A 27,227-nucleotide genomic window follows, 5' to 3' on the forward strand; every position below is an offset into this window, starting at 1 on the left:
AACCAAGAGAAAAAAATATAAAAAACTTGTGTTTTAAAATAAAAATTACAAAGTTTTAAATTTCCTCATATATGTTATTTATAGTCATAACTTTTAATTTGTTTAATAAACGACAAATATGTAATATATTTTTAAATACATTGAATTATAATATTTAAATTGTATTATGTTTCTTATTTTTTCACATGGTAAAATATTTGGTTTTATGGTTTATCATATAATAATATTCAGGGCTACTATACTACTAATCTTAGTAATAACTACATTATTAATTTTTATTGAGTACTATTTTAAATAAATAATATAGGCATATTAATTTAGATATAATTATATATTAATACTATTGATTAAAAAAAAATACTATTACTATTTATAATATTAGATACTAAATCAATTACTTAAAAAATATCATAATTAGACTTTCAGATCTAAAAGAAAGATGCATAATAAATAATACAATATTTGAAAAATACTTTTAGTACTAGAGATTCAGTTTGATGAGATTTTTAATGAGTAATACATTTATAATGCGCTATAAAATTATTTTTCCAAAAATTAAAGGTACATTTATATATAAGTATATTGAAATATAATATAAACTTAAGATTAAAATAGTTCATTATTAAAACTGGTTATAGTTTTTAAAAAGCTTTAAATTTTAATTGTATATATAAAAACAATAAATTATGAGTTCAATAACAAAAAAATAATTTATTATTTTTGTTGTATTTTGATGTTTAATTAAATATAACAATTTTGTTACTAATAATACTTTAAATAGTTACTATAATAGTTACCCTAAATAATAAATTGTATTTATGTGATAGATAAAATAATTATGTACAGTGTACAGTACTACAGTGGTGTTTCTTCAACTAAGTTAGCTATGTTATATAATATTGAGTGCATCATGGCCTGTCATGTACAACAGAAACAATAAGAAAAAGGTAAATCAATGTCATTCAAATTTCGTTATAAAATTTTAACAACCCTGTATACATTCATAAAAGAAACCGGTTGAGATTATAGACTTGTGTTGGTTTTTTATATTAAAAAATTGTTATTAATAATTTGAAAGAATATTACTAGTTATAGTGCTTAAGAATTTAAATTTAAATAAGATCAATATGTTTATAAATTTAAGACAATGTTTACATTTTAAAGAATATATTTCTAATAAGTGATCATGAAATTAAATTAACTACCTTTTAATATTGATTAACTTCAATCATCGTAATTAACTTAATAGTATGTTTCTTTTTCCAACCATCCACCCGGATTTCGTCTTATGTAAAATTTTCTTACTTCATCATAAATAAATAAAGCTAGCATGAATGGTATTGGAGGAATCCACCAAGTCCATCTAAAAAAGTATTAGTACATTTATAACATAAAATATTTAAGACAAATAATAAATGTCTTACTTCAATGGATACATGCGTAAAGCTTCATCCATTCCAGGTAAATAACACAAGAACAATGCTAAGACAGTCTCAAATATTAAACTGAAGTTCAGAGCCATATTTCTAGAAATATACCAGTGCATTAGTTAATTTTCAAAATATAATTTGCAATAACTATTTACAAACCTCATTCCTTGATGTGCGATTGAGTTTCTCCTCGTCTTACATATAATAAGATTTGCCCATTGTACTACTACAATGGCTATGAAAAAGCCTGTATGGCACGTATACTCTAAGGACTTACGGTCTTGATAGGTCTAGAGATAAAAATTATTTAATGATTTTTAACATGTCGAGACACACATTTCAGTATAATTTACCCATTCTTGATTATAAGAATCTGGCAAATCATTAACTGCTCTAGAGTCCCATTCACGGCGTATTCCAATTAATTTGTATGGCATAAATCCATTTTCAGCCATAATTACAAAATAAGTGAAAAAACCAGCAAATGCCTCGATAACACCCAATTGACAAAATGCCACAGATATTAATCTTAAAAAAATAACAAAAAAAAATTAGTGATTAAATATAATAAGTTTAAATATATAAATTACTAAAATAAATTTGCTATTATTATTATATGCTAAAAACTACTTGCCAAGCAATTCACTAATGAAGAGATTCAAAGGAAACAAATAGTATATAGAGTTTACCTGACATTAAATAGAGGGTTTTTAATAGTTGGTTTCTTTTTCATCAGGTTTGATTCGCCCGGTTCAAATGCCAGTGATATACCAGGCATCTAGCAGTCCCAAAATAACAAACAAATCATCCACAAACATTTTTTTTTTTTTTTTTTATTTTTTTGTTACATTGAAAGCTTATAAATTAAATATATATGTCAAGAATACAGATTAGCAAGGTCAAGATTAAAAAGAAAAAATTTATGCAGAAATACATGTGTTAATTATTAATCTGAATATCAAAGCATGTAACTAAGACAAAAAGCAAAAGCAATAAAACAATAAATACTGCATAATATAGTCACCTGTTATTCACAAGTTTATCTCTAATTAGATTTCTAGGAGGGCGCTTCATTATATCTGATTCTGGATGCTCATAACCCAATGAAATGGCTGGAACCTAAATACAATAAGCCCATTCTAATGGAGTTCAAAAACTACTTCTTCTATTTCTATATTTTCTATAGATATTCACTAAATACACTGACAAATATTTATATAAGCTCTAGCTAACAGTGTGTCAAGCATTTTGGCTAAATTTATAAAATATGATTATTTATTAATTTATTATCTACTGAAATCTAGTTTCTAATAATACAAAATATCAATTAATATTAGTGGCAGATATAAGCCACTCAGATAAGTCTAATTGAGCTCAGTCAATATAAGCTTATTTGTTTTCATTATCACTTCTTATAATTAGATACATTATAATATTTCAAAAATATATGAGTCCCAAAGTTATTCATTCCTTTAAATAAAGTCCAACTAACATAGCTACTAAATTTAACTGGTACCATGTCAAATGTTTAAAAGTTGAGTCTCAGTTGCCTCATAGCTCATTATCAAAAATAAAATATTTTTCAAAAGTAAAACAATTTCTGTGTTGGAATTAATATAATGATTTATGACATAGTTATATCATTTCAATTAAATTATTTAGTTAAAAACAATACAATTTATCGTGTTGGAGTAATTATTTTTTAGAATAGAAATTTCAGAAATTTGGTTTTTTATATATCATGTCTACTTTTTTCTTGTTTTATTAAATACAATATAATTGTTCTTTATAAAAATTCTCAAAATAGCTGTAGACCCCATTACCCCAACATTATTTTGATAAATTATTGATGTGTCAGCATTAGTCTAGTCTTTTTTTTTTTTATCAAATTTAGTAATTGTTTGAATCCAATATTTCCAACTAGGAATCCAAATTTATTAAAACACAAGATTATTGTTGATTTTTAATTATCCATTTAATTTTATTATATTATATTTTTCATGTATGAATGGATAGATAGTGAAAATTAACGTATTTAAGTCATATTAATGACTTATGAATTATTAAAATAAAAATAATATTGAGTATTTTAAATACAATTCTATACCTACATAATTATGTATAGGTAATAGTATTACCTAAACTCAAAAAGTATTATTAAAATGAAATAAAATAACATATTATAATCATACTAGATATAGGTAGGAAAATGATAAAATATTATTATTATACTCGACGTTGGTAGTTGATATGTCTATTATGTATAAGTTAAACCCAAGGTAATACTAAATTTTTTAATAACACTCATAATATCTACATTGACTTTACAAGAATTTTTATGCGGCTTATTTTTATGATACACGACTTCCAAACATATGATCCAGATTTAATTATAACCATGCCATTTTTTTAAAATCTTAGATCCACCACTGATTAATACTGTTAAAAATGTTGATTTCTCTATACTTGCACACTACTATGAACACATAATCATATATCACATCATAAATTACAATTACAACTAATAATTATAAGACAATTGATGTCACATTAAAAAAACAAAGTCAATTAATCCAAGTTAAATTTATTAATATTTTTAGCTAATTATTATTGAATATTTCTATAATGAAAATATTATGTTTATCTGTTAACCTAACGGGGATAGTAGATTAAAAAGGAAATTATAAAACTGATTAGATATAAATTATGTCAGTTTCTAGAATAATAAAAAAGTCAATGGTTTACCTCATATGTTTAGCCTAATTATAATCAAAACTGTAGTGAACAAACGTCAAACCAAATAATTATCAACATTCTGCCAAAGAAAATATCTGTCAACGTAACAATATTAAAACAATATATATTTATGCTTACCATATCTGTACCAAGATCAATGCATAATATAGCAATAGCACCAATAGGCAATGGTATGCTTAGCATGATAAAAGCAATGAACGGCAGTAATTGAGGGACATTAGATGAAAGAGTATAAGTAATAGATTTTTTTAAATTATCAAACACTAAACGTCCTTCTTCTATGCCAGTAACAATACTAGCAAAATTATCATCTAAAAGAATCATGTCAGCTGCTTCTTTTGAAACATCTGATCCAGAAATTCCCATTGCAACGCCTGAATAACATAAATGTACATAATGAATTAAATATGTTTTTATAGTAATAATAGGTATCTCATTATTTTATAATTCATGTAGTAACCAATATCTGCTTTTTTAAGTGCAGGTGAATCATTAACACCATCTCCAGTTACAGCAACAACTCCTCCAATTCTTTGACAACCTTCAACAATAATTAATTTTTGTTGAGGCGAAGTTCTTGCAAATACTATTTCTTTATGGTATCTAAAATATTATCAAGTGTTTGAATTAAATAAATTGCCATTATTCTAATAATATTGAAACTGTTGTTTACCTTAATATTTCATCCAAAACCTCTGGAGGCAAATCCAATAATTCAGAACCATGCACGACAGCTGCATTAGCATCTCTTGGATTTACTTCAGATATAGGAATATTTAATCTCTGAGAGATGTCTTCAACTGTTTCATTTCCTTCAGATATAATTCCAACAGATTTTGCGATTGCCTTAGCAGTAATAGGATGATCTCCAGTAACCATAATAACTTTTATACCAGCTGAACGGCATTTAGCCACAGCATCTGGAACCGCTGCTCTTGGTGGATCTATCATAGACATCAACCCAACAAATCGCATACCACTTAATGGGAAATTAGGTTCATCGACATCAAACAGGAAATTTTTAGGAAAACGGTCTGGTGATAATAACATGTCACAAAAACCTAGGACGCGCTCACCAAGACCACCTAATTCTAAGTATGCGTTATTAAATGCTTCACGCATTTCTTCATCGAGAACTTTTTCTTTTCCCCCAATAAATATGGTAGAGCAACGATCAAGGACACGTTCAGGAGCTCCTTTCATAACTAATAAATATCGAGAATATCGAGAATCTGAAGGATCTTCAGTCTCATGAATTGAAACCTAATAATATAAAATTATCATATTCATAATTTACTATACGTTTAAAGTGTAATTTAAAATGAATAATTATTATCAATTACCTGATATTTATTTGTTGAATTAAAAGGTATCTCGCAAACCTTACGGTTACGCCTTCTGATAGACATGACATCACCAAGAGCAAGTGTCATACACTTCAACAAAGCGGATTCTGAAGCATCCCCATTTACTTCCCTAAAAAAACATTTGAATAAGTTCTTTCTTTATTTAATTGTTTAATGTAATATCAACAAACTTTTTTAGAGTAGGTACACCATCTTGTCCTGCTTTAAATTCAGCTCGATTACAAAGTGTTGCAATTCTAGCCAAAGCTCTAAACCCAGGACTGGATCTATCATATTGCACACCAGACTGATCTTCAGTAGTGTCGGCTTCAATAATTTGATTATCAAACCACATGTGAGCAACAGTCATACGATTTTGAGTTAATGTTCCAGTCTTATCAGAACAAATTGTTGAAGTTGAGCCTAATGTCTCTACTGCTTCCAAATTCTTTACAAGACAGTTTTTAGATGCCATTCGCTTGGCAGTTAATGTTAAACAAACAGTTACAGTGGCTAACAAACCTTCTGGGACAGCTGCAACTAAAAAACCTAAGACACAAAATAATATTGGTTTATAATTTAATAGTTATAAAAATATAATAACATAAATGAACTAATGACCAACCTATCATAAAAATTATGGCATCCAACCAATAACAGCCCATCATCAATGCAATAATGAATAGTAATATTCCAATAATAATAGCAGTAATATTAACAAAATTCACAAAACGAATTATTTCCCTTGCAATTGGCGTTGGTCGACTATCTAAACTTGAAGCTAATCCGGCAATTCTTCCCATAACAGTATTATCTCCACATGCAATAACTACACCCTTAGCAGTTCCTAAATTAAAACAATTCAATTTATATTTCAGTTTAATAATAATAATTATTAATGTCATTCAAATATTTAATATAACCTTCAACAGCATGAGTGGAAGAAAATGCAAAATTTTTAGTTTCCAAAGGATCTTCATGAGTAAATTCCGGAGTGCGACTTTGCGGTTCAGATTCACCAGTCAGTGATGAATTATCAACTTTAAATGAATGACTCTCAATAATTCTTAAGTCAGCTGGAATACGGTCTCCAAACTTAAGCTCAACAATGTCACCAAGAGTAAGATCTTCAGCTCGTAATGTCAATGATTCACCTTGTCGTATAACTACGGCAAACTATTTAAATAACTTAGTATTAAAATATAATAATTTAACAGTAATATAAATGTTCTAACACCATAAAGATAATATTTGATTAGAATAAAATATAAATTAAATAAGATACAACTCAAAATATAATTAAAATAATTAAATATAATTTTCAGTAATTGTTAAATAAATTTAACATAAGTTTACATTAAAAAAAAAAAATAATATATATATATACATAAAAATTTAAGTAAAGTAAATGTTTAATAACAAATACATATTTAAATATAAGTAATAAGAAAAAAATGACAATTTAAAAAATATTTAAATTGAATGCTGACTTGGTTTTCCAAATTAATAATAATATTTATTATACTATTTTAAACTATAGTACCCACAACGTTTTTTTCAAAAATAAAATATTTTGAGTTAAATCTATTATACTATTTTATACTATAGTACCCACAACGTTTTTTTCTAAAGCAAAATATTTTTAGTTGAATCTTTTTTTAATATTAAAAGCAGTAAAGCAGCATAACATATAATCAACTACAAAGTGTAATAATAATAATATTCCAAAAGAAAAAAAGATAAGATTTTTGAAAACACCATAACTATATAACACAATAAAGATAAGCTATTATGCAGTGATCGAATTGGGAAGGGGGGGGGGGGTTTCCTATATTTTTTTTTTTGCATACTCCAACTATATTTTTTATGAGGGGACGGTACAAACTAATGCCCAAATTAATTTTTATTAAAATTTGGAGTGGATCTAAAATGTTGTCAAAGATTAACATACCTAATGAATTTTAACTTTTTTAATATAAAGATTTTTCATCCTTTCTATGATTTTGTTTAGTTTTTGAGTAGTGTTCAACCTTTTTGACTCTTTATTCAATGTTTTTGTAATAATATTTTCACGACTCGTATCAACTCTGTAGGTCATGAAAGAAAAAAGACTTAAGCTGCAAGTTTTGCGTAATTTCCAGTGCATAAGTGTGCCCTAAACATTTCCAAAAACATTTGTATATGTTTGGCATCACAAGTAAGCTCAATTTATTGGTTTTCTATGTCAGTAGACATTTTAACTGTCATTATATCTACTGAAAAATATGGTTCTTTAATTCATTCATAACTTATTCAAATTCATAATTTATTAACCTATTTTTTTTTAACAAAAAAGACCCGTCACGACCCATTTATATAAGATTGGGTAGCGACCCACTGGTTGAATACCACTGGTTTAGACTTCCTAATATCTTGATAATCTTTTTTATTAAAGTTTGTTTATATTATATCACGCTTGTTCTTTGCCTAGTTTAGTAGTTCGCAGTTATTATGTACCTACAATAAACTATTGTATTATCAAATATCTGTGGACTAGTGTTCACAATTGACATAGGTATGCGTCTGAAGCACAAAAAATAGATATTATCACTTATAATTATAAATTTTTTTATTTCCTACCGAAATATGTAGGTATTATTATTTATTTACATCAATATAAATTTCGAAAAATAAGATGAATATAAAATATAAGTCCATATTCACTTACATGTTACATAATAGGCAAATATAGTTAAATATAGTATATTTGAAAATTTGGAATAGAATAAAGTAAAAATTCTGTAACCAAGGTGAAACAAATGTAGTACTGAAAAATTAAGAATTGGTTAAGGTCTGCGTTAAGTAATTTTGCATTCGGAACGCAATTTATAAATTGTTGGATTGAGCTCTTCTACTTAATAATTCCCAATTCGAGCACTGCTATTATGTATAGAACAAACTATAAAATAGCAAATTAATAAATTAAACAGCACTTTGACAAATATTAGTTGAGTTAATTAAACATATATTATAATTTGTTATGATGACTGGAAAATTTATTTTAATATAATATGACTAATTATAAGTGTTAACTACAAAAATTTGTAAAAAAATATTGTATTTTATAAACTTGCATTTAAAGTAAATATAATTTTATTTTGGAACTTAAATTTTTAATAAATATATTTATTTAAAAATACAATAAAAAAATTGTAAAAAACATTATTTATTAATGTGTAATACATTATAAAAATGTAAACAAAAAATATTTAAAACCAAATATATGATATTGTGTATAAACAACTCTATCCCAATATTTGTTGTTTCCATCTTACAAACGCATAAAATTCAAAATTTGAAGATAGCAGAACCCATTAGTATTAGTTCGTTTTATTATTAGAGATGATATTTATTTATCAACTATACAATTTGAAAGAGAATCATGAACATTTTTAAACTATATTATTTTACATATATTATTATAATTTTATGACACATAAACATGTTGCTTTTGACTTACATACTCATACACAAAATATTTATGTTATAATTTATTATCTAAATGTACATAAAAATCTCAATTTGAAAAAAATGACAATATTTTCAAATTAATATTTAGAATTTATAAATTAGTCATTAACATATGTAAGCTAAAAACCATTTTGAGGGGCCTACTTCCCACTTTGTTTTATCAATTTAAAAAACATAACAAGATTTTAAAAATTAAAAGCAAGTAATAGGAAATTAGTATACTAAAATTGTTATCCTTGGTTATAATATATGTAATTTCCTCCATATTTGAACTTAAAATAACTATAAAAAAAAACTGTGTTTTTATATTTTTGAGATTTTTGGTTACAAAATAACCTACATACATGAAACCTTTTTGTACATTTTTAATTCTTAGCGATAAAAGTAAAACATTTTATAAATGTTCAAGTACAAAACCATTTTTAAATTTTATATTTGATAAATGTTGTCAAAAATCGAACTCAATTTAAAAAAGGTGGATAAGTGGATGTCGCTCTGCTGTACGGTAGGTTACAAGTGGGTCACTGTAATGGATGGTGTTAAATTTGAATTCAATGATATAATATCATTGTATAAGAAAAACGATTCTGAGCGAAAACGGTCAGTCACCCTATGATATTACCAAGTATATTTGATGATATTATTGTGAATAAAGTAATTTATATATAACCTATTAACGTGGAGCCTTGTTTTAAATTTTCAATCCTTAGCCATAAAAGTTAAACATTTTATAAATTTTTAACCACAAAATAATTAATAAATTATAAATTTGATAAATGTTGTCAAAATTTGAACTTTAAATGCTTATAAAAAAAAATTGTGCAAATGTATTTTTAATATTTTTCAACTGCTATTAAAACGATATATCAGGAGTCTAATATTAAATTTTCACGCTTTTTTACCCAACAAATAAAAATTTATTGATATTTATAGAAAAAAAAACTAAAAAAATTGAAAACTGACAATGTCCGTAAACAGCTCAAATAGAGTCAAAATATTTTCAAAATTGTATGGTGTATAGAAAATGCTAATATAAACATTCAGTGAAATTTTCAAGTATCTACAGTCATTCGTTTTTTAATTACAATAAAATAAAAAAATCGTTACATGAGAAATCGAGTAAATATCAAATGTTGTAAAAATATAAATTTCAGACGCTCATAAAAATTTAATTTAAGTTTCTTCTAGACATTTTTTTTTTGATAAAGGTAGACAAACTTATGAGTAATCTTATATTACATTTTCAAATCTTAGATTTAAAAAGAAAAATTTTTATGAATTCTCATCAAAATAATTTGCTATTTTTCGTGATTTTTCCGTATTTTGTCAAAATTTGAACTTTAAATGCTTATAATTAAAAACTGTGACTAAGGATTTTTAATTTTTTTCATCTGCCTTTGAAACAATAAACTAGGAGCCTTCTATTAAATTTTCAAGCTTTTTTACTCAATAGATAAAATTTTATTGATATTTATAGAAAAAAAAACTAAAAAAATTGAAAACTGACAATGGCTGTAAACAGCTCAAAAAGAGTCAAAATATTTGGAAAATTTTATGGTGTATAGAAAATGCTAATATAAACAACCAGTGAAAATTTCATGCATCTACGGTCATTTGTTTTAGAGTTACACCAATAACCAAAATCGATTTTGTTAAAAATCGATTTTGCGTAAAAATTCCCGTTTTTCCTTAATTTTTCTTTTGTTTTTCACATCGCTTTTGAAAACTACTGGGAAATTAAAATTTTGACCTCCCCAATGCACCAACGATATTCACTTTCCCATCGAACAAGATACTGAAGTCGAAAATCGAAGCATTATTTCGACTACTTATCGTGTACACAGACACAAAAATAAAAAAATTAAAAAAAAATTAAAAAAAAATAAAAAAAAAAACACACATCATTGTAAAATCAATACATTCATCGTTTCACTCAGAATCTAAAATAAAAAACAAATTCCATCACTTTATTAAATTTGTTATTACTGTTTAGTTTTAGTTTTCAATGCCACATAATTATAACACAACGCCTATCATGGTTTCAATAAAACCAATGTTCAATTATTTGCAATAACTTTTTAAAATATTGTAAAATTTTCTGAATTGAAAAGACAAAGTGGAAGGGGAGACTACATAGTTATAATATAGTCTATACAATTTTATTTTTATTTTTAGAATTGGAATAAATTAACATAATATTAAATGAACATTTTTAAATACATCTTATGTAAAAATATTAGAAAAAGCAACAAGATATATATATATTACGTTTTGCATGTGTATGATAAAGACAACAAATTTTGGTATTAAATATGGTATCATAGTAAAGCAACTTAAATGATGACAGACCTGTGAAGTTGTTTCATAGAATGATCGGATGATTTCACCTTGATTATACTGCCGACAGTAAGATAAAAAGCCAGTGACTACAATAACAGCTATTAAACTTGAACCTAAGTAAATCTGCGATAAAATAAAAGTTATAAGCAAGCATAAGTAACTACTTCTCACCTGAACACAAACCCACAATCATGCTGCTACAAAAAACAGTAAATTAAAATAAAAAAGCTGAACCACACCAAAACAATAATTTCAGCTAATTCTCTGCCTTACCTGAGGAACTAAATTCCTAAATGAATCCACAATTGCAGAAGATTTAGCTTGTTGATAATAGGAGAAGATTCCTGTGATGATGACAACAGCAACTAATACTACTCCCAAGTAAAACTGGATTGTAGAATATAGGGTTTAAACATATTAGTTTAAATAACATTGAATAAATACTTAAAACCACCATTTATTAGTTTAGGAATTTTCATGGTTGCAGGTATTTATAAACAGGTTTGTAAAAAGTAAAATCTCAATTAAAAAAATTAAAAAACTTACATAATCGTCATTTGGATCTTCTGTAGTACTAGTTTCTGCAGTATGGGCTAGGAAACACAGAAGTGCTCCACACCATAATAATACTGAAAATCCACCAAAAATCTGTTTTGCAAATTTTATCCATTCGGGTGTTGTAATTGGTGGTGTCAGAGTATTAGGTCCATCTCTTTCTAAATTTTCTCGAGCTTTAGCATGAGTTAACCCCTAGTATAAAATTGCAAATGAAAAAAAAAAAAATAGAGAGAAGGTGATTTTAATAATTAGTTATCCTAACAAGTATTGTAATTTAAAATTGTATGTTAATCTGAGTTTGTTTATACCAAATAGTGGTTATATCACTAATAATTAATAAAAGATATTGATACATATTTTTCTTTAGTAATTTATTAAAAGTACCGGCAGATAGCCTTCTAATGCCAAAAAATGTATTACAATAATAATATAACATAAATATCGTAAATTAACATCAATAATTTGAATTTAATCATTTTACTTATTATCAGTTGTAAAAACTAAAAAGTATTTGAGAAATTATTCAACAGTTAAAAAAGATGTATTCCAAATACTACTCACATATTTTCATATGCTTAAAAAGTTAGCATTAACCACATCTATTTAATAAAAAAAAACAATTTTTACATTGTATAAACATATTATTTTCAAAATACTCAACAATTAAAGCTATTTTTCTTTTATCGAATGCCCCCAATGACTACTAATTAACTATTTACTAACTAGTTACTATTTTATACAGAGAAGTAATATTATTAATTATCATAGACATAATAACTATTTCTATGTTAATTATTACCACTATTATATTATACAAGTTAGGTTATGTTCTCTTTCTGGCCCACTCATCAAACTAATAAATTAGATAAAACACATTCATACTTAATAATTTTTTTATGTTCTTAAGTAATCTAAGATTAACCCATCACAAAATGTAAAGAAAATTATATAGTCGAGGATATGACCATGTAGAATTGTTAAAATATAATATCCTTTTAAACTAACAAAAATAATGTTAACATCTAAATTATACTTTTAAATTATTAATGTTAAAAACCAAATTTCCTATAACTAAATGTTACCACCAGTCATGTAAACCATAGTAGGCTTATAAACCTTTGTATTTGAAGCCTTAAATTAAATAATAATAATAAAAAAAAAAAATGTTTTATTATTAAGTCGAATATAAAGTAAAATAATAATAAAATATAAAATTAATTTGCCAAACCCTCATATTATTATCTTCTATAATTTTTGTAATAAGTAACTTTACTTTAAGAGTACTAAAACATAAAAAAAAACAATTTTAAAAGAATTTTATCTGTTGCACACTTGCACATGGGCCTGAGAACGAAAACAAACACTGCAATGATATCCTCTTAACAGTTTTGGTTGTATATAATATTTATAGTAACTGTAAATAATTAATGTATATTTACAGTTCCAGGATGTGTTCCAAACCGTTGGTACAGTTCATCTAATGGTACTTTATGATAGTCCAAATATGGATCTTGTTTCAATTCATCTAAGTTTTCAGCATGACTATACTTGGTACTAATCGATGATGGTGCTTTTCTTCTTGTCTAAAATTACAATACAATTGTATTAAAATATAATTAAATTTAAATAAAAATTTAAAAGAAAATTGTCTTGTATACTTTTGGTTTTCCATCTACTGTTTTATTATCATCAAACTGAGATGGAACTGTAGCAACACGATATGAGTCTGTTCTTCCATGCTAAGGTAAACAAATTAAAATGTTAATAAACATTAAAATGTATCTTTGCTATAAATGAATTTCAAAAGCAAATATAAAGAAGATATAATGTAATTTCAATAAAAAATATTATTATTTAGAGTATTTTTGAAATTAATATAAACTGCCAAAAATGTCTAAATTCTAGAACTCTCAAACATTTTTTAAAATGTGACTTGGCAAAATCTATTTTAGCATGTATAAAAATATAAAAACATAAAATACTATAATATAATTGTATCACATATTATGTATATCACATATTTGACATAAGAAGCGACTATGGCCAAGGTAGCAAGGTACCTTATCCCTCTGACAGGCTCTGAGTAAACTAGCTGTAAGCCTCTGTGTATTAAAGCAATACACATGAGCCAGTAGTCAGCCACTTCTTTTGAATGAAGTATACACCCAATGATTATATTATACAAAAATAAAAATTATAGCTATTTATACTGAACTAAAATAAAATAATAATATATTTTTTTCTTAAATCTTAATAAACAACAATTATTATAACTGCATAATCAAATTAAGACAGTTTTTATGTTAATACCTCAATATATTGATTTTATAAAAATGATATACTACTGTAAGCAATAGTTAATGTAGGAAAATAGCGTCTTAAGTCTATGCTGTTAGGTAGCTCAATGGGAGATCAGTCCCCCGGCAAGTGAGATCTCTGGGTTCAATTCCTGGTCTGGCGACTACAATTTTTAACGTTATTTGGGTAAATAACGTCAAAAATTGTGGTAGTTGATGTTAACACTACCTATACACAAGCGTGGAAGTATCAAAAGGTATGATGTAAATAAGACTTAATTCCAAATTAGATTTAGAAAAAATATACTAGTTGTGAATTATAATTTCTTATTTATCCTTGATATGGGGGAGTGGCTAGAGGCAAGTTACTTATAGACCGTAGTATCATAACTAATATAATTTGTAAATAATATTTAGGATGAATTTTTTTTATTTTATACATTGCAATGATCATGTGATTATCTTATATGGTTAATATGTAGATTTGATGGTAAAATTGGTCATGGTTAAAAATTGTATCCTTTTGATCCCTTCTTGTACAGTTGTTGGAACGGAGTTTAAGTTTAATCGCAAATACTAATATTATTTATTTCTACTCTATCAATAACATCTACAATAGCCTGCACATACTTATAATACTATACAGTATAGATCATATTTAAAGAACATTATGTAATATGTAACATCAAAAGATAATTATAATATTAATAAATATTCTCAAACATATCATTAAGTCATTCCATGTTTACTTTTAAATGTGAATTAAGTGTGAACAAGGAATATATTTTTATTTGAAAAGTTGCCAAACAACATATAATAGTCAGTTAAGCATCTATTTTGAATATGCAGGTGACACAAATAACATTGTGTACTGAATACACATTTATCCATTAAGTTCAATGGGTGGTGTTCCAAACGTTTAAACATATATACAGCTATAAAAAGAAAACAAACTGCAATTAAAATAATTCAACACATATAAATTAACTCTAAAACTAGTATACTAATTTATTAAATATGTGTTTTTTTTTTTTTTTTATTTAAAAGCCGCTAGTATAGACTATGATAGCTTAACAATTACATGCTAAGAATAAAACAATATAAAATTAAGATTAACAAAAAATTAAGTACTTAAATATGTGTTTATTAAGTAAAACATTACTAAAAAAGGTGGATAAGTGGATGTCGCTCTGCTTTACAGTAGGTTACAAGTGGGTCACTGTAATGGATGGTGTTAAATATGAATTCAATGACATAATATCATTGTATAAGAAAAACGATTCTGAGCGAAAACAGTCAGTCAGCCTATGATTTTACCAAGTATATTTGATGATATTATTGTGAATAAAGTAATTTATATATAACCTATTTACGTGGAACCTTGTTTTAAATTTTCAATCCTTAGCCATAAAAGTTAAACATTTTATAAATTTTTAACCACAAAATAATTAATAAATTATAAATTTGATAAATAGTGTCAAAATTTGATTTTTAAATGCTTATAAAAAAAAATTGTGCCTATGTATTTTTAATATTTTTCAACTGCTATTAGAACGATATATCAGGAGCCTTATATTAAATTTTCACGCTTTTTTACCCAACAAATAAAATTTTATTGATATTTATAGAAAAAAAAACTAAAAAAATTGAAAACTGACAATGTCCGTAAACCGCTCAAAAAGAGTCAAAATATTTTCAAAATTGTATGGTGTATAGAAAATGCTAATATAAACATTCAGTGAAATTTTCAAGTATCTACAGTCATTCGTTTTTTAATTACAATAAAATAAAAAAATTGTTACATGAGAAATCGAGTGAATATCAAATGTTGTAAAAATATAAATTTCAGACGCTCATAAAAATTTAATTTAAGTTTCTTCTATACATTTTTTTTTTGATAAAGGTAGACAAACTTATGAGTAATCTTATATTACATTTTCAAATCTTAGATTTAAAAAGAAAAATTTTTATGAATTCTCAACTCAAAATAATTTGCTATTTTTCGTGATTTTTCCGTATTTTGTCAAAATTTGAACTTTAAATGCTTATAAATAAAAACTGTGACTAAGGATTTTTAATTTTTTTCATCTGCCTTTGAAACAATAACCAAGGAGCCTTCTATTAAATTTTCAAGCTTTTTTACTCAACAGATAAAATTTTATTGATATTTATAGAAAAAAAAACTAAAAAAATTGAAAACTGACAATGGCCGTAAACAGCTCAAAAAGAGTCAAAATATTTTGTAAATTTTATGGTGTATTGAAAATGCTAATATCAACATTCAGTCAAAATTTCATGTCCCTACGGTCATTTGTTTTAGAGTTACACCACAAACCAAAATTGATTTTCTCAAAAACAGATTATGCGTAAAAATTCCCGTTTTTCCTTAATTTTTCTTTTGTTTTTCACGTCGCTTGTTTTACTTTCGACCCCCCAAAGTACCAACTAGATTCACTTTCCTATCAGAAAAGTTACTATTGAAGAAAATCCAAGCACTTTTACTGTCCTAAAAGGTGATGACAGACACAAAAAAAAAAAAAAATAAAAAAAAAAAAAAACACACATCATTGTAAAATCAATACATTCATCGCTTCGCTCAGAATCTAAAAGAGGTTAAGTGTTGTCGCTCTGCTGTATTGTAGGTTACAAGTGACCGTAATGCATGGGTATGTACCGGATCACTGTAATGTATGGAGTTAAATTTGAATTTATTGATATAATATCATTGTATACGAAAAATTATTCGGACTTCAGAGCGGAAACGATTTGTCGGTCTAGATATTTTATATTATATTTATTTTGTTATAATATTATATTATTATAATATGGTAGCCGGTTAAGTTGATTTAATATTATTTACAGATTATCATACTTGTATACAATAATATTTTTTAAAAGTTTCAAGTACCCACAAATATTATTAAAATACAAGAAAATAACTAAAATCGTTATTCTTGGTTAGGTTAAATATGTAATTTCGTCCAAATATGAATTTAAAATCACTATTAAAAAAAAACTATGTCTATACATTTTTTAGACTTTTTGGTTACAAAATTAACTACTTACATGGAACCTTGTCTTACATTTTTAATATTTAGCTACAAAAGTTGAACATTTTATACACTTTTAACTACATATTAATTTGTAATTGTTGTCAAAATTCTAAGTTCAGATGCTCATAAAAAAATATTGTGGATTTATGTTCAACTCTTTTTTTTAATTTCCACAAACAACAACTTACGAGAAACCTTGTATAACATTTTCAAGTTTTTTGACAGAGCAGAAATATTTTTAGTGTCTTAATAAAAAACCTAATAATAATCGATAGGTGGGGTTTCCTGTAATAAAAACATAATTGTAGCTAAATATTATATTTCATTATTTATTAGAAAAAAAAAAAGAATTACAAAAAGTGTAAATGAAATGATATTGCATATTTTAATATTTTTATCAGTGATTTTAATTTTTGTTTTTGTTCATAGGTTAGATGGGACTGACTGGCTTGTCAGATGTATATTCACAACAAAAAAGTATATATCTGCAAACAGTATATTCCTTATAAACTAAATAATTACCAATTAGATTATAATTATATACAAAATATTTTGATATCCTTAAATTTTGAAATATTTTCTTGACATCAGGGACTAGCTACTATGTAAAATAATAATTTTGGATATGACAAATAGGTTATTATTTGGAAAATTTTAAATTCTCTCATTCTAGATTCTGAAATTAAATATGTTTAAGATGATGGTTGTTGGTATAACAAGACTAGGCCATGAAATATTATTACGTATAATTTGAGTCTTGGCCACTGATTTGTTGGATAAGAGAGGCTTATAAGTTAGGTTTCTGATGCATATAGAATTTTAGACTTTTGCAGCAACTTTCTATGATAGAAATATAATTTTGGTTTTTGTAATTTTGTTTCTGTGTAATTAATAAATATTATTTATTATTTAATATTTTGTAATTTCAAATAGTTTCTTAATATATTATTAAATAAATGATTACCTTCGTCAGGCTTCGCATAAATATGGTCTTTAGGTAGGTATACTTAAAAATTCTAAAAATCAGAATTTGAATGAATGTATTTTTAAAGGAAAAAATAGTGGTGAGCATTTTTTCAACAAAATGTTAAGTACATTTTTTGGGGGCTTTGTATTTTATTATGAGGCCTCCTAAAAAATTGATACATGGACCTTTGGTGTGCCATGCCGACTCGGCAAACATACAAATTACAATATTATTACATTGTTATGTCTTACATAGCTAATATATAATACTTACACAGAACACTAACAGCATTTTGAAATTTTCCTGAAATTTCTGGGATGGCTGTGCCGTCACAGCCCCCCCCCTCCCTACCAACTATGCAGTAATTCACTAATGCACTTATAATAATATTATGTTGTTTATTAAACATAATATATAATTAGTTATATATTACTAATATATAAGTAGTATACTCAAACCATAATGCCAAATTATTATGGACCACAGCCAAGAACTCATTATTATTATCAACTTGATTGAGAACACAATATAAGGACAAATTATCAAACATAAATAAAATGTTTATATGTACATTGGCTATTACACATTTACTAATTGGAAATTTTACTAACTAATGTGGACATGAAGTGGTTACTATAGAAAGACTACTCTTGATGTAAAAAGTTGAAAATTTTTGTAATTTATTTTAGAATAATGAGGGCAAACATCCCAGTCCACAGCAATTAAACATAATTACCCTGTGTATACCATTACATATTTTTACCTTTATATTGAAAACACTGTAATAACTAATAACAATAAAGACCTACATTATTAACAAAGTAATCAAATGCAATAACAACTATTAAATGTAGCAAAGGATTTATCATCAATTGAACACCATTTATTCAATTGAAACTAATTCTTGAATTTATATGACTACACCCAACTCTCTTATTTGTGTTACAATTTATTATAATGATACTTCACTGTATATCACTCTATAACATAAATTATAAAACCACAGAATAAACTAAAAACCTAAACTACCTAAATAAACAACTACAAAAATAATGTAATTAACTATAACATCTACATAGTTATTGCTTTTCAAGATAAGAATAGGTACCACTTAGTTTAGTTTTTACAAAAAGGCTATGATACTTATCTACTATTGTACCTAACAATTTCTTAAATGTAATGAAGTATGTCACTTCCCTAATAACAAGGAAATTGAATACAATGAAATTTCCTCATTATGAAGTCTCATGCAATAAAAAAAATGTGTAATATAAAGAATTTTGTTAAATAGAACTAAATAAATCTGGTTCCAATTTGGTTTGGTTCTCAAAAAAATGTTCATTAAACAGAAAATTGTATTAAATGGAAGTTTCACTATATTTTTAATTAAAATAAAACACAGTATATATATAATATATAAATAGGTACACCTTTATATGTAAAATATTGCTCCAAGTATAGGTAATATTTTTTTTTTTCAGTTTTACTAAAAATAAAATCTGTCAAAATAACTCGTTGTAAATATTAGAAACAAAAATAGTTAAAAATATAAGAACCTAAGGCCTACCAAAAAAATATAAAAATTTGGTATCAGTCCCTTTCATTAAAGGTGTTTTATCCATATAGGTGCCCAGACCAGTTTAATATTCTTTCTATTGAAAATACATAAATTAAGTGTTCATAAAATGAAACCATTGAAGGCTTGGCTTAAATAATTTGAAGCCACATAATTATAAAAAATAATCAATAATGAAACGTGACAATGCTGTAGGTATGTATTTATATTGTGAACTTATAGTAATTCATACACAAATTTAATATTTGGGCGATACATAATTTGTGTTTAAGGCAATAAATATATCATTTTGATAATGCCGTTCAACCTACCCACTTGTCCCACCCAAAAATTCCTTCATGCGTAAATTACTTCATTTACGTAAATGTAAGTATAATATTATACTCACCAGATCATAATCCTTAGATGCTAATGATGCCATTTCGAAAAAATATTAATTACAAAAACTCGTTCATAATTTTTCTATGACAAATGTTTAAGGAAACAATAATTCAAGACCGAACGTAAAAATTCAAAATAATCGTAATATTAATAAACGTACGAAAACGCAGCACAAAATTACTAAACACAAATTGTGGATAAGAGTATAAGACCAACCAAAATTGGTTACCAAATGCCAATAGTCAATACCTATTAAGTATTTACTATTTTACTATTAACTAATAAGTCATAACTTTAAAACGAAACATTATAAACAACTCTGAATACACCCTTTTTTATAACCACTACTGCCACTGGCGGATTTTAAACTGATAAATTATGTTTACGTGTAGATAGCAGTGTGCAAGTAGAAAAAAATCAATATTTGGGAAATGACGGTCGTAACGTCTTGGCGGTCTTCCACAAAAATTAACTATATTATTTGATATTTTGATTCATAATGAAGAAATGGGAAAAATTGTTTGGATTTTAAATTCAAATAAATTTTTAACACAGAAGTTAATTAATCGATTACGGTAACCAACGCTAATTTGCAAAACGTACAATATTTTTGAGGTTAAACATTACCCGTAAGAATAATGCGGTTGTGTAGACGTTACTAACTTCAATTTTGTTATATGTTTTCCATTTCCACTATTCTGCAACCCCCAATCCTCATTATTTTCTAATGTTTGTAATTCAACTGAATGCGGGTTTTTTTGTTTTAACTTTTAATATAAAATATTAATTTTTATTGAACTTTATTTGGTCCTCTCTGTATTTTGTATTTGATTTGTTTGTAGCTAGTCACTTATTTTTAACGTAGAAATAATGTCTCAAATTGAAACGTCTGCCGAAAGTAATGCCGTAAGTTCTCCACACATTCATAATTTAAACAAATTATCATAAATTGTGTATGTATCAACACCAACACTATGTATTCATTATAATAAATATAAACAAATCTTTATAATATAATTATTATTTACATTTTTTACACCGTCGGAAATCTTTAAGAAAAACCAACTGTAACGTAAATGTAAACTGCAATTATATTATGTTTAAAAATGCCTGAATAAATCACATGTGCATTACAGCTTATAATTTAAAACTGCTATTTACACAATATAACGTACGAAATAAATTTTTTAGTAAAAAATCTGAATATGTGTTCATGTTACACCTACCTATAGGTATTTAAATGTTAAACTGATTTCATTAGAAATAATAACTGTCCAACTTTTTGAAGATAAATTCTTTAATAGTTTAAGATGACCGTTCTGCTATAAAATCAACATACATTTTGTGTTAATTCCAAACTTCAACTAGTTATAATACTTATTATATTCTCAGTAAAACATTTTGGTTTATTCTAGTCGTAAGTAGGTAGGTAGTTACTTTATTTTTTTTTATCAGACTTATTCACATGTACTTCAAAAATACCTTAAATTTAAAGTTGTACATTTTATAAAAATTTAATTGATTAGTGATTTGCTATGTTGACACAAAACTATTAAATGAGACTTGGAAAAATATAAAACAATTTTGTTAGCAGCTAATAGTTACGTATCTAAAATTGTATATTATTATAATATTTAATTTAAAGTATATTATCCTTATAATACTATCCTAATTGTTTGTAGCAACTTAAATCTTTATTTAAATGGCATGCAACAATAAAAATAAGTGAATTAGATTAAAAATTATACTTTTAATGAAATGTAGGTACTTTTGGCTATTGTTTCCTCCAGTAAAAACTTAAAAATTTTTACTAAAATAGTTATTTATGTGGCATAAAACTGGCAACACCATGTTTGCTCAGATGATTAGTAGTACCAAACAATCTTAATGTTTTATGTTTTTTACATCATTTTATAGAGTTCCTGAATGTTTTTATTCATTTTCTTAGCCAATCTCCAAATATGAAAAGGTTTGCATACTTCCACTATTTGGTAAATGTAGATCTACACAATTTTATTTGTGATTTACACATATTGTTAAATGCCAAATCAATTCTAATAATCTCTTAGCTTTTCAGGCAATCACTTAAAATTGTGGATTTACTTGTAATATATCATTTTTAATTATAACCATAAATACATTTCATGTTTTTTCTATATTATAACAGTCCATATACCACTGTTAAATCACAAACTCACAACCTATTTTGCAAATTTTTTAATAGGATACTAAAATCGATCCTATGGAAGTAATAATGGATAATAATGTTGTTGATGATGTTGCTGAAACGTCTTCTGCATTAGCTGTATCAAATGGGTTAAAAAATAGATCAGTAAATGTAAGTGATATGACTTCAATGGACTACTATTTTGATTCATATGCTCATTTTGGCATACACGAGGAGATGCTTAAGGATGAAGTACGAACTCTCACATATAGAAATTCTATGTATTACAATAAACATTTACTTAAGGTAATTTTTATTTTTTATCTAATATTGTTTTTTTAAATAATTTGTACACCTACTTTAAAAAAAAATTATTCGCAGGGTAAAATTGTATTAGATATTGGTTGCGGTACTGGAATTTTATCTATGTTTGCTGCTAAAGCTGGTGCAGCCAAAGTAATAGGTGTAGAGTGTTCCAACATTGTAGAATATGCTAAACAAATCGTAGCGGATAACCATTTAGACCATATTGTGACAATAATCAAAGGAAAAGTAAGAAATATAAATAGTATTTATTTAGATATTTATTAATACTAATATATTTGTTTAGGTTGAAGAAATAGATTTACCTGATGGTATTACTAAGGTAGATATTATTATATCAGAATGGATGGGATATTGTTTATTTTATGAGTCTATGTTGGATACTGTACTTTATGCAAGAGACAAATGGTTAAAAGAAGGTGAGATAAATTGTATTATATTATACTTAACAATTTAAATGAAATATAATAGGTATTTATATTGAAACATTTTCAGTTAATTATGGGTACTATATAAATGTTTTTCTACTGTTATATTATTAATAGGTATACAATTTACGTTATCTATTATTAGATAAGTTTATGTATATACCGTAAAATGGGTTTACTTGGGACACTTTTGAACTTCAGATGAATGCTAATCGATAACTTTTCAAAATATAATAACAATGGTAGACTAAATGATTTATAAGTATATTTTTTTTCCAGTATCTCATGATCACAGCAAAAATTATATATAATTAATAACAATGAAATATTGTATATAATTCACGACTAGTTGCTACAACTAATGTTGAAACCCACATTTACATTCAACTAATAGCAAGTGCCATGTGTACACTAAGTTTTTACATGGTCTTATAACACATAATAATATACTTATGTATTTATATTTAAATAATAAGTATTTACAATGTGAGCACGTCTGGATAGCAAGACGATAAAAAAATGTGTGATTATACGGTAGTGATAAAACATTTCTAGTGCTCAAATCTTATCATTTAAAATACTATATTATTTGTATTCAAGTTACCCAAATGTCCCAGGCAAACCCATTTTATGTACCTATTATGTAAAAAATTATTTATTAAATTTCAAAAAAAAAAATTTATTTTTATTTCCCTTTGTAATATTTTGGTCGATTATATGTAATTGAAACATGGTCAACATACTTATTTAGAAATGTATGTATTGTTTACCTAATGTTTTGTACTATTTTAGATGGAATGCTGTTTCCTGATCGTGCAAATTTATTCATAACTGGTATTGAAGATAGACAATATAAAGATGACAAAATTAACTGGTGGGAAAATGTGTATGGATTTAATATGAGTGCCATACGTAATGTAGCTATAAGTGAACCATTAGTAGACTGCGTAGAACCTAAGCAGGTAAAATAAATATATATTCAATTAACATATGGTATTAATTAATTGTTATATTATTAGGTTGTTACAAATTCAAGTTTATTAAAAGAAGTAGATTTGTATACAGTAAAAAAAGAAGACTTAACGTTTACTGCTCCGTTTAATCTCCAAGTCCGTCGCCAAGATTATGTGCATGCATTGGTTACTTATTTTACTGTAGAGTTCACCAAGTGTCATAAACGTATCGGCTTTTCAACAGCTCCAGAATCACCGTATACACATTGGAAACAAACAGTATTCTACCTGGATAACTATTTAACTGTGAAAAGAAATGATGAGGTGTATGGCACTTTTTCAATGTCTCCTAATGAACGCAATACTCGAGATATGGACTTTGTTATTGACATCGAATTTAAAAATGATGTTAACGATGTGACCGAATCTAATAAATACCGTATGCGTTAATAGCAATAAGATATCTTATTTTTTATTACAATAATTTTTTTTATATATATATTACTTTTAACTTTTAAGATAAAAATATTTACAATGCCGATTATGGTTAATTGAAGAACAAAAATAGCATTCATTGAGAAGTAATTTTAATTATGATAATAATTATTCTCTTTCTAATATATTTTTTTATTCATTCTTCCACCATTTTCCAAAATCAATTATGTTTATAATTGATATTAATTAGATGCTCACTTACAGTAATTAAGTGAAATCTTATAATTTGTATGCTATTAAAATAGTTAGAAAAAAATTTTAATATTCAATGTATGTAGGTAACTTACAAACTTAATAATAGTGATTTTATTTGGATTCACCTATGTTTGTTCCTAATTTTAATTTTTTAGTCTTGCTTTTATAAAAAAAAATGTCTGGTAATAAACTTAATGTATTTTTTTTTTTCTATGATTATTTACATTTCCTCTTTATAATTAACTGAAGAATATAATTAAATATTACCAAAGTTAAATAACTAAATTTTATATTTCAAAATAACTCCTAAAATTTAATTTATCATACTTAATGATTTAATAATAATTTTACTATTTATCCAGGACAAGACCGGAATTGGTATAATATATTAGTGTACGCAAGCTAAATTGATGGGGTATTCCATACAAGAATAATTTGGTCTTCCCTGTAAAAAAAAATTTTCTGTTATTGAAATAGAAAATCTTTTTATTGATATAAGTTTTATTCGCCCTTTTAATTATACAGGGTTATGACATGAACATTGTCTTGCCTAATTTATTAAATATTTTTGTGCCATTTTTGAAAACAATTGTATGTATAGAAGGGAAGTGTAATGTACTTTGTTGTTTAGTATGTAATGGATGTGATAAATCACTGTATAAGATGAACAGCGGCAATGTGTCAGCCTATTTTATACTACTAAGTAATATAATAAGTGGTTGAACTAATTTTTTCCAAAAATAATATTACTATTTATCTTTATAATATTTGATATTTCTTATATTATTACTGCAGCTATTATCAAGCTATAAATCAATCTCGGAGGATGATGTGATTAGGTTTTTGTTAAAATATTCTTAGAATTAATCTAAATATTTTGTACATTTCATTGTTTGGTAAATAAAAATAGTAGAGACAAACATTTTCAATTCCGTACAAATATTATTTTTTGAATTACAATAAAATAATTAAAATAATTATTATTTGTTTAGTTATCAAAATGTTAACTTAGTAAAGCCTCTAATGACTTAAATTTTGTTGTTATTATTACAAATATAGTAAAGTTTTATCATGACATATTTACATGCACATACAATTACTGTGATCAATTTACCTGAAGTACAATTAACGACTGTCCGATTATCACGCATTGTAGGATTGTATCAGATCTAGTGGCGTAGCCATACATTTTGTAAAGAGAAGGGTCTCAAAAAAAAAAAATCAAATACAATATTATGTCTTTTATTTATACTTTTTATTTTTTTATTAAACTTGATAAAATTCTAAGGCCAACACAGTCAATGGGGGGGGGGGGCTACGCCACTGATCAGATCAATGCAATACAGTTATGTATTGATAATATCAATAAGAGAAAATATGTATCTGCAAAGGAAATAACAATAATTTTCTTAAAATATTCAGTAAGATGAATACAACATCAAGAAAATATTATTATATTATTATATCAACATAAAACTGTTTAAAACGTCATTAACATTAGCAGTTGAAGTGTATTTTAAATTAATTTAATTAAAATAATTTTTATATTTTTCTATGGTTTTTGGTTTGATTGATAGGTACAAGGTACCTACTATTTAACTTTATAAATAATCAAATACTTTTTTTGTCACGCCTGCACCGAAGGTTTTGACTTTTGATGACGGTTGGAGAGTTGGAAAGCTACTTTTTTTCGTCCAGCGGGAGGTAAAATAGATTCCCCTAAAGTGCTTACCGTATCCCCTGCATAACCAGTCACTGATCGATGAACGCAGAGGTGTGACGAAGGCAATTTCTGTCATGTCCGCGTCTGAAATGGTTAACTTCCCGCCCTTGCCAAACAATATAATATATTATTGGATTATGGTTTATGACATTAAAAATAAATAATTGGTATACTAAAATTCATGCACTACAGATTTCAGTGATTAAACGTAGATAGTAGATTCATAAACTAATAAGTATACCCCTTTTCAAAAGAGAATATACCGATTTCGCGCATGTCGAATGATTCGATAAGTGCATCGTGAACCACGTGATCACGCTAACAATGGAAAATTGGTGGGAAATGCGCGCCGCCGGAAATAAATTGGTCGCCGACTGGTATATTCTCTTTTGAAAATGAGTATAGGTATTCTAACGTTTTAGATTCTTGAGTGAAACGATGAATGTATTGATTTTACAATAATGTGTGATTTTTTTTGATTTTTCTTTGTGTCTGTCATCATCTTTTAGGACAGTAAATGTGCTTGGTACTTTGGGGGTCAAAAGTAAAAATTTCTCAGTAATTTTCAAACGCGACGTGAAAAATTAAGGAAAAACGGGAATTTTTACACAAAATCTGTTTTTGGGAAAATCGATTTTGGTTTTTGGTGTAACTCTAAAACAAATGACCGTGGGTACATGAAATTTTCACTGAATGTTTATATTAGCATTTTCAATGCACCATTACA

The 27,227-nt window shown here is 25.8% G+C and overlaps 2 protein-coding genes across 7 annotated transcripts; one reads left to right on the top strand and one right to left on the bottom strand.

The window, feature by feature from the left end:
* Nucleotides 1-466: 466 nt before the first annotated feature.
* LOC132948699 (sodium/potassium-transporting ATPase subunit alpha) lies at nt 467-20,564 on the bottom strand. Of its 5 annotated transcripts, XM_061019307.1 has the most exons (18): nt 20,223-20,561; nt 13,600-13,680; nt 13,381-13,524; nt 11,930-12,133; nt 11,657-11,770; nt 6,457-6,709; nt 6,159-6,380; nt 5,725-6,082; nt 5,531-5,663; nt 4,861-5,450; nt 4,648-4,790; nt 4,305-4,561; nt 2,455-2,549; nt 1,784-1,958; nt 1,590-1,720; nt 1,425-1,526; nt 1,206-1,363; nt 469-915 (listed from the first exon to the last, which is right to left on the bottom strand). In XM_061019307.1, the coding sequence occupies exons 1-17, from the start codon at nt 20,253-20,255 to the stop codon at nt 1,243-1,245; spliced, it is 3,156 nt and encodes a 1,051-aa protein (XP_060875290.1). In that variant the 5' UTR covers nt 20,256-20,561; the 3' UTR covers nt 469-915; nt 1,206-1,242. The 5 variants fall into 5 exon arrangements, with proteins under 5 accessions (XP_060875289.1, XP_060875291.1, XP_060875290.1 ...); XM_061019306.1 differs by lacking the exon at nt 11,657-11,770 and adding an exon at nt 11,393-11,506 and having other exon boundaries at nt 467-1,363; nt 20,223-20,562; XM_061019308.1 differs by lacking the exon at nt 2,455-2,549 and adding an exon at nt 2,120-2,208 and having other exon boundaries at nt 467-1,363; nt 20,223-20,562.
* Nucleotides 20,565-20,908: 344 nt separating this feature from the next.
* LOC132948707 (protein arginine N-methyltransferase 1) lies at nt 20,909-25,706 on the top strand. Of its 2 annotated transcripts, none has more exons than XM_061019315.1 (6): nt 20,909-21,121; nt 22,440-22,688; nt 22,764-22,934; nt 22,993-23,125; nt 23,927-24,096; nt 24,154-25,706. In XM_061019315.1, the coding sequence occupies exons 1-6, from the start codon at nt 21,086-21,088 to the stop codon at nt 24,535-24,537; spliced, it is 1,143 nt and encodes a 380-aa protein (XP_060875298.1). In that variant the 5' UTR covers nt 20,909-21,085; the 3' UTR covers nt 24,538-25,706. The 2 variants fall into 2 exon arrangements, with proteins under 2 accessions (XP_060875298.1, XP_060875299.1); XM_061019316.1 differs by lacking the exon at nt 20,909-21,121 and adding an exon at nt 21,151-21,168.
* The last annotated feature ends 1,521 nt before the right edge of the window (nt 25,707-27,227 follow it).

Source organism: Metopolophium dirhodum, chromosome 7, assembly GCF_019925205.1.
Source record: "Metopolophium dirhodum isolate CAU chromosome 7, ASM1992520v1, whole genome shotgun sequence".
Taxonomy (NCBI): domain Eukaryota; kingdom Metazoa; phylum Arthropoda; class Insecta; order Hemiptera; family Aphididae; genus Metopolophium; species Metopolophium dirhodum.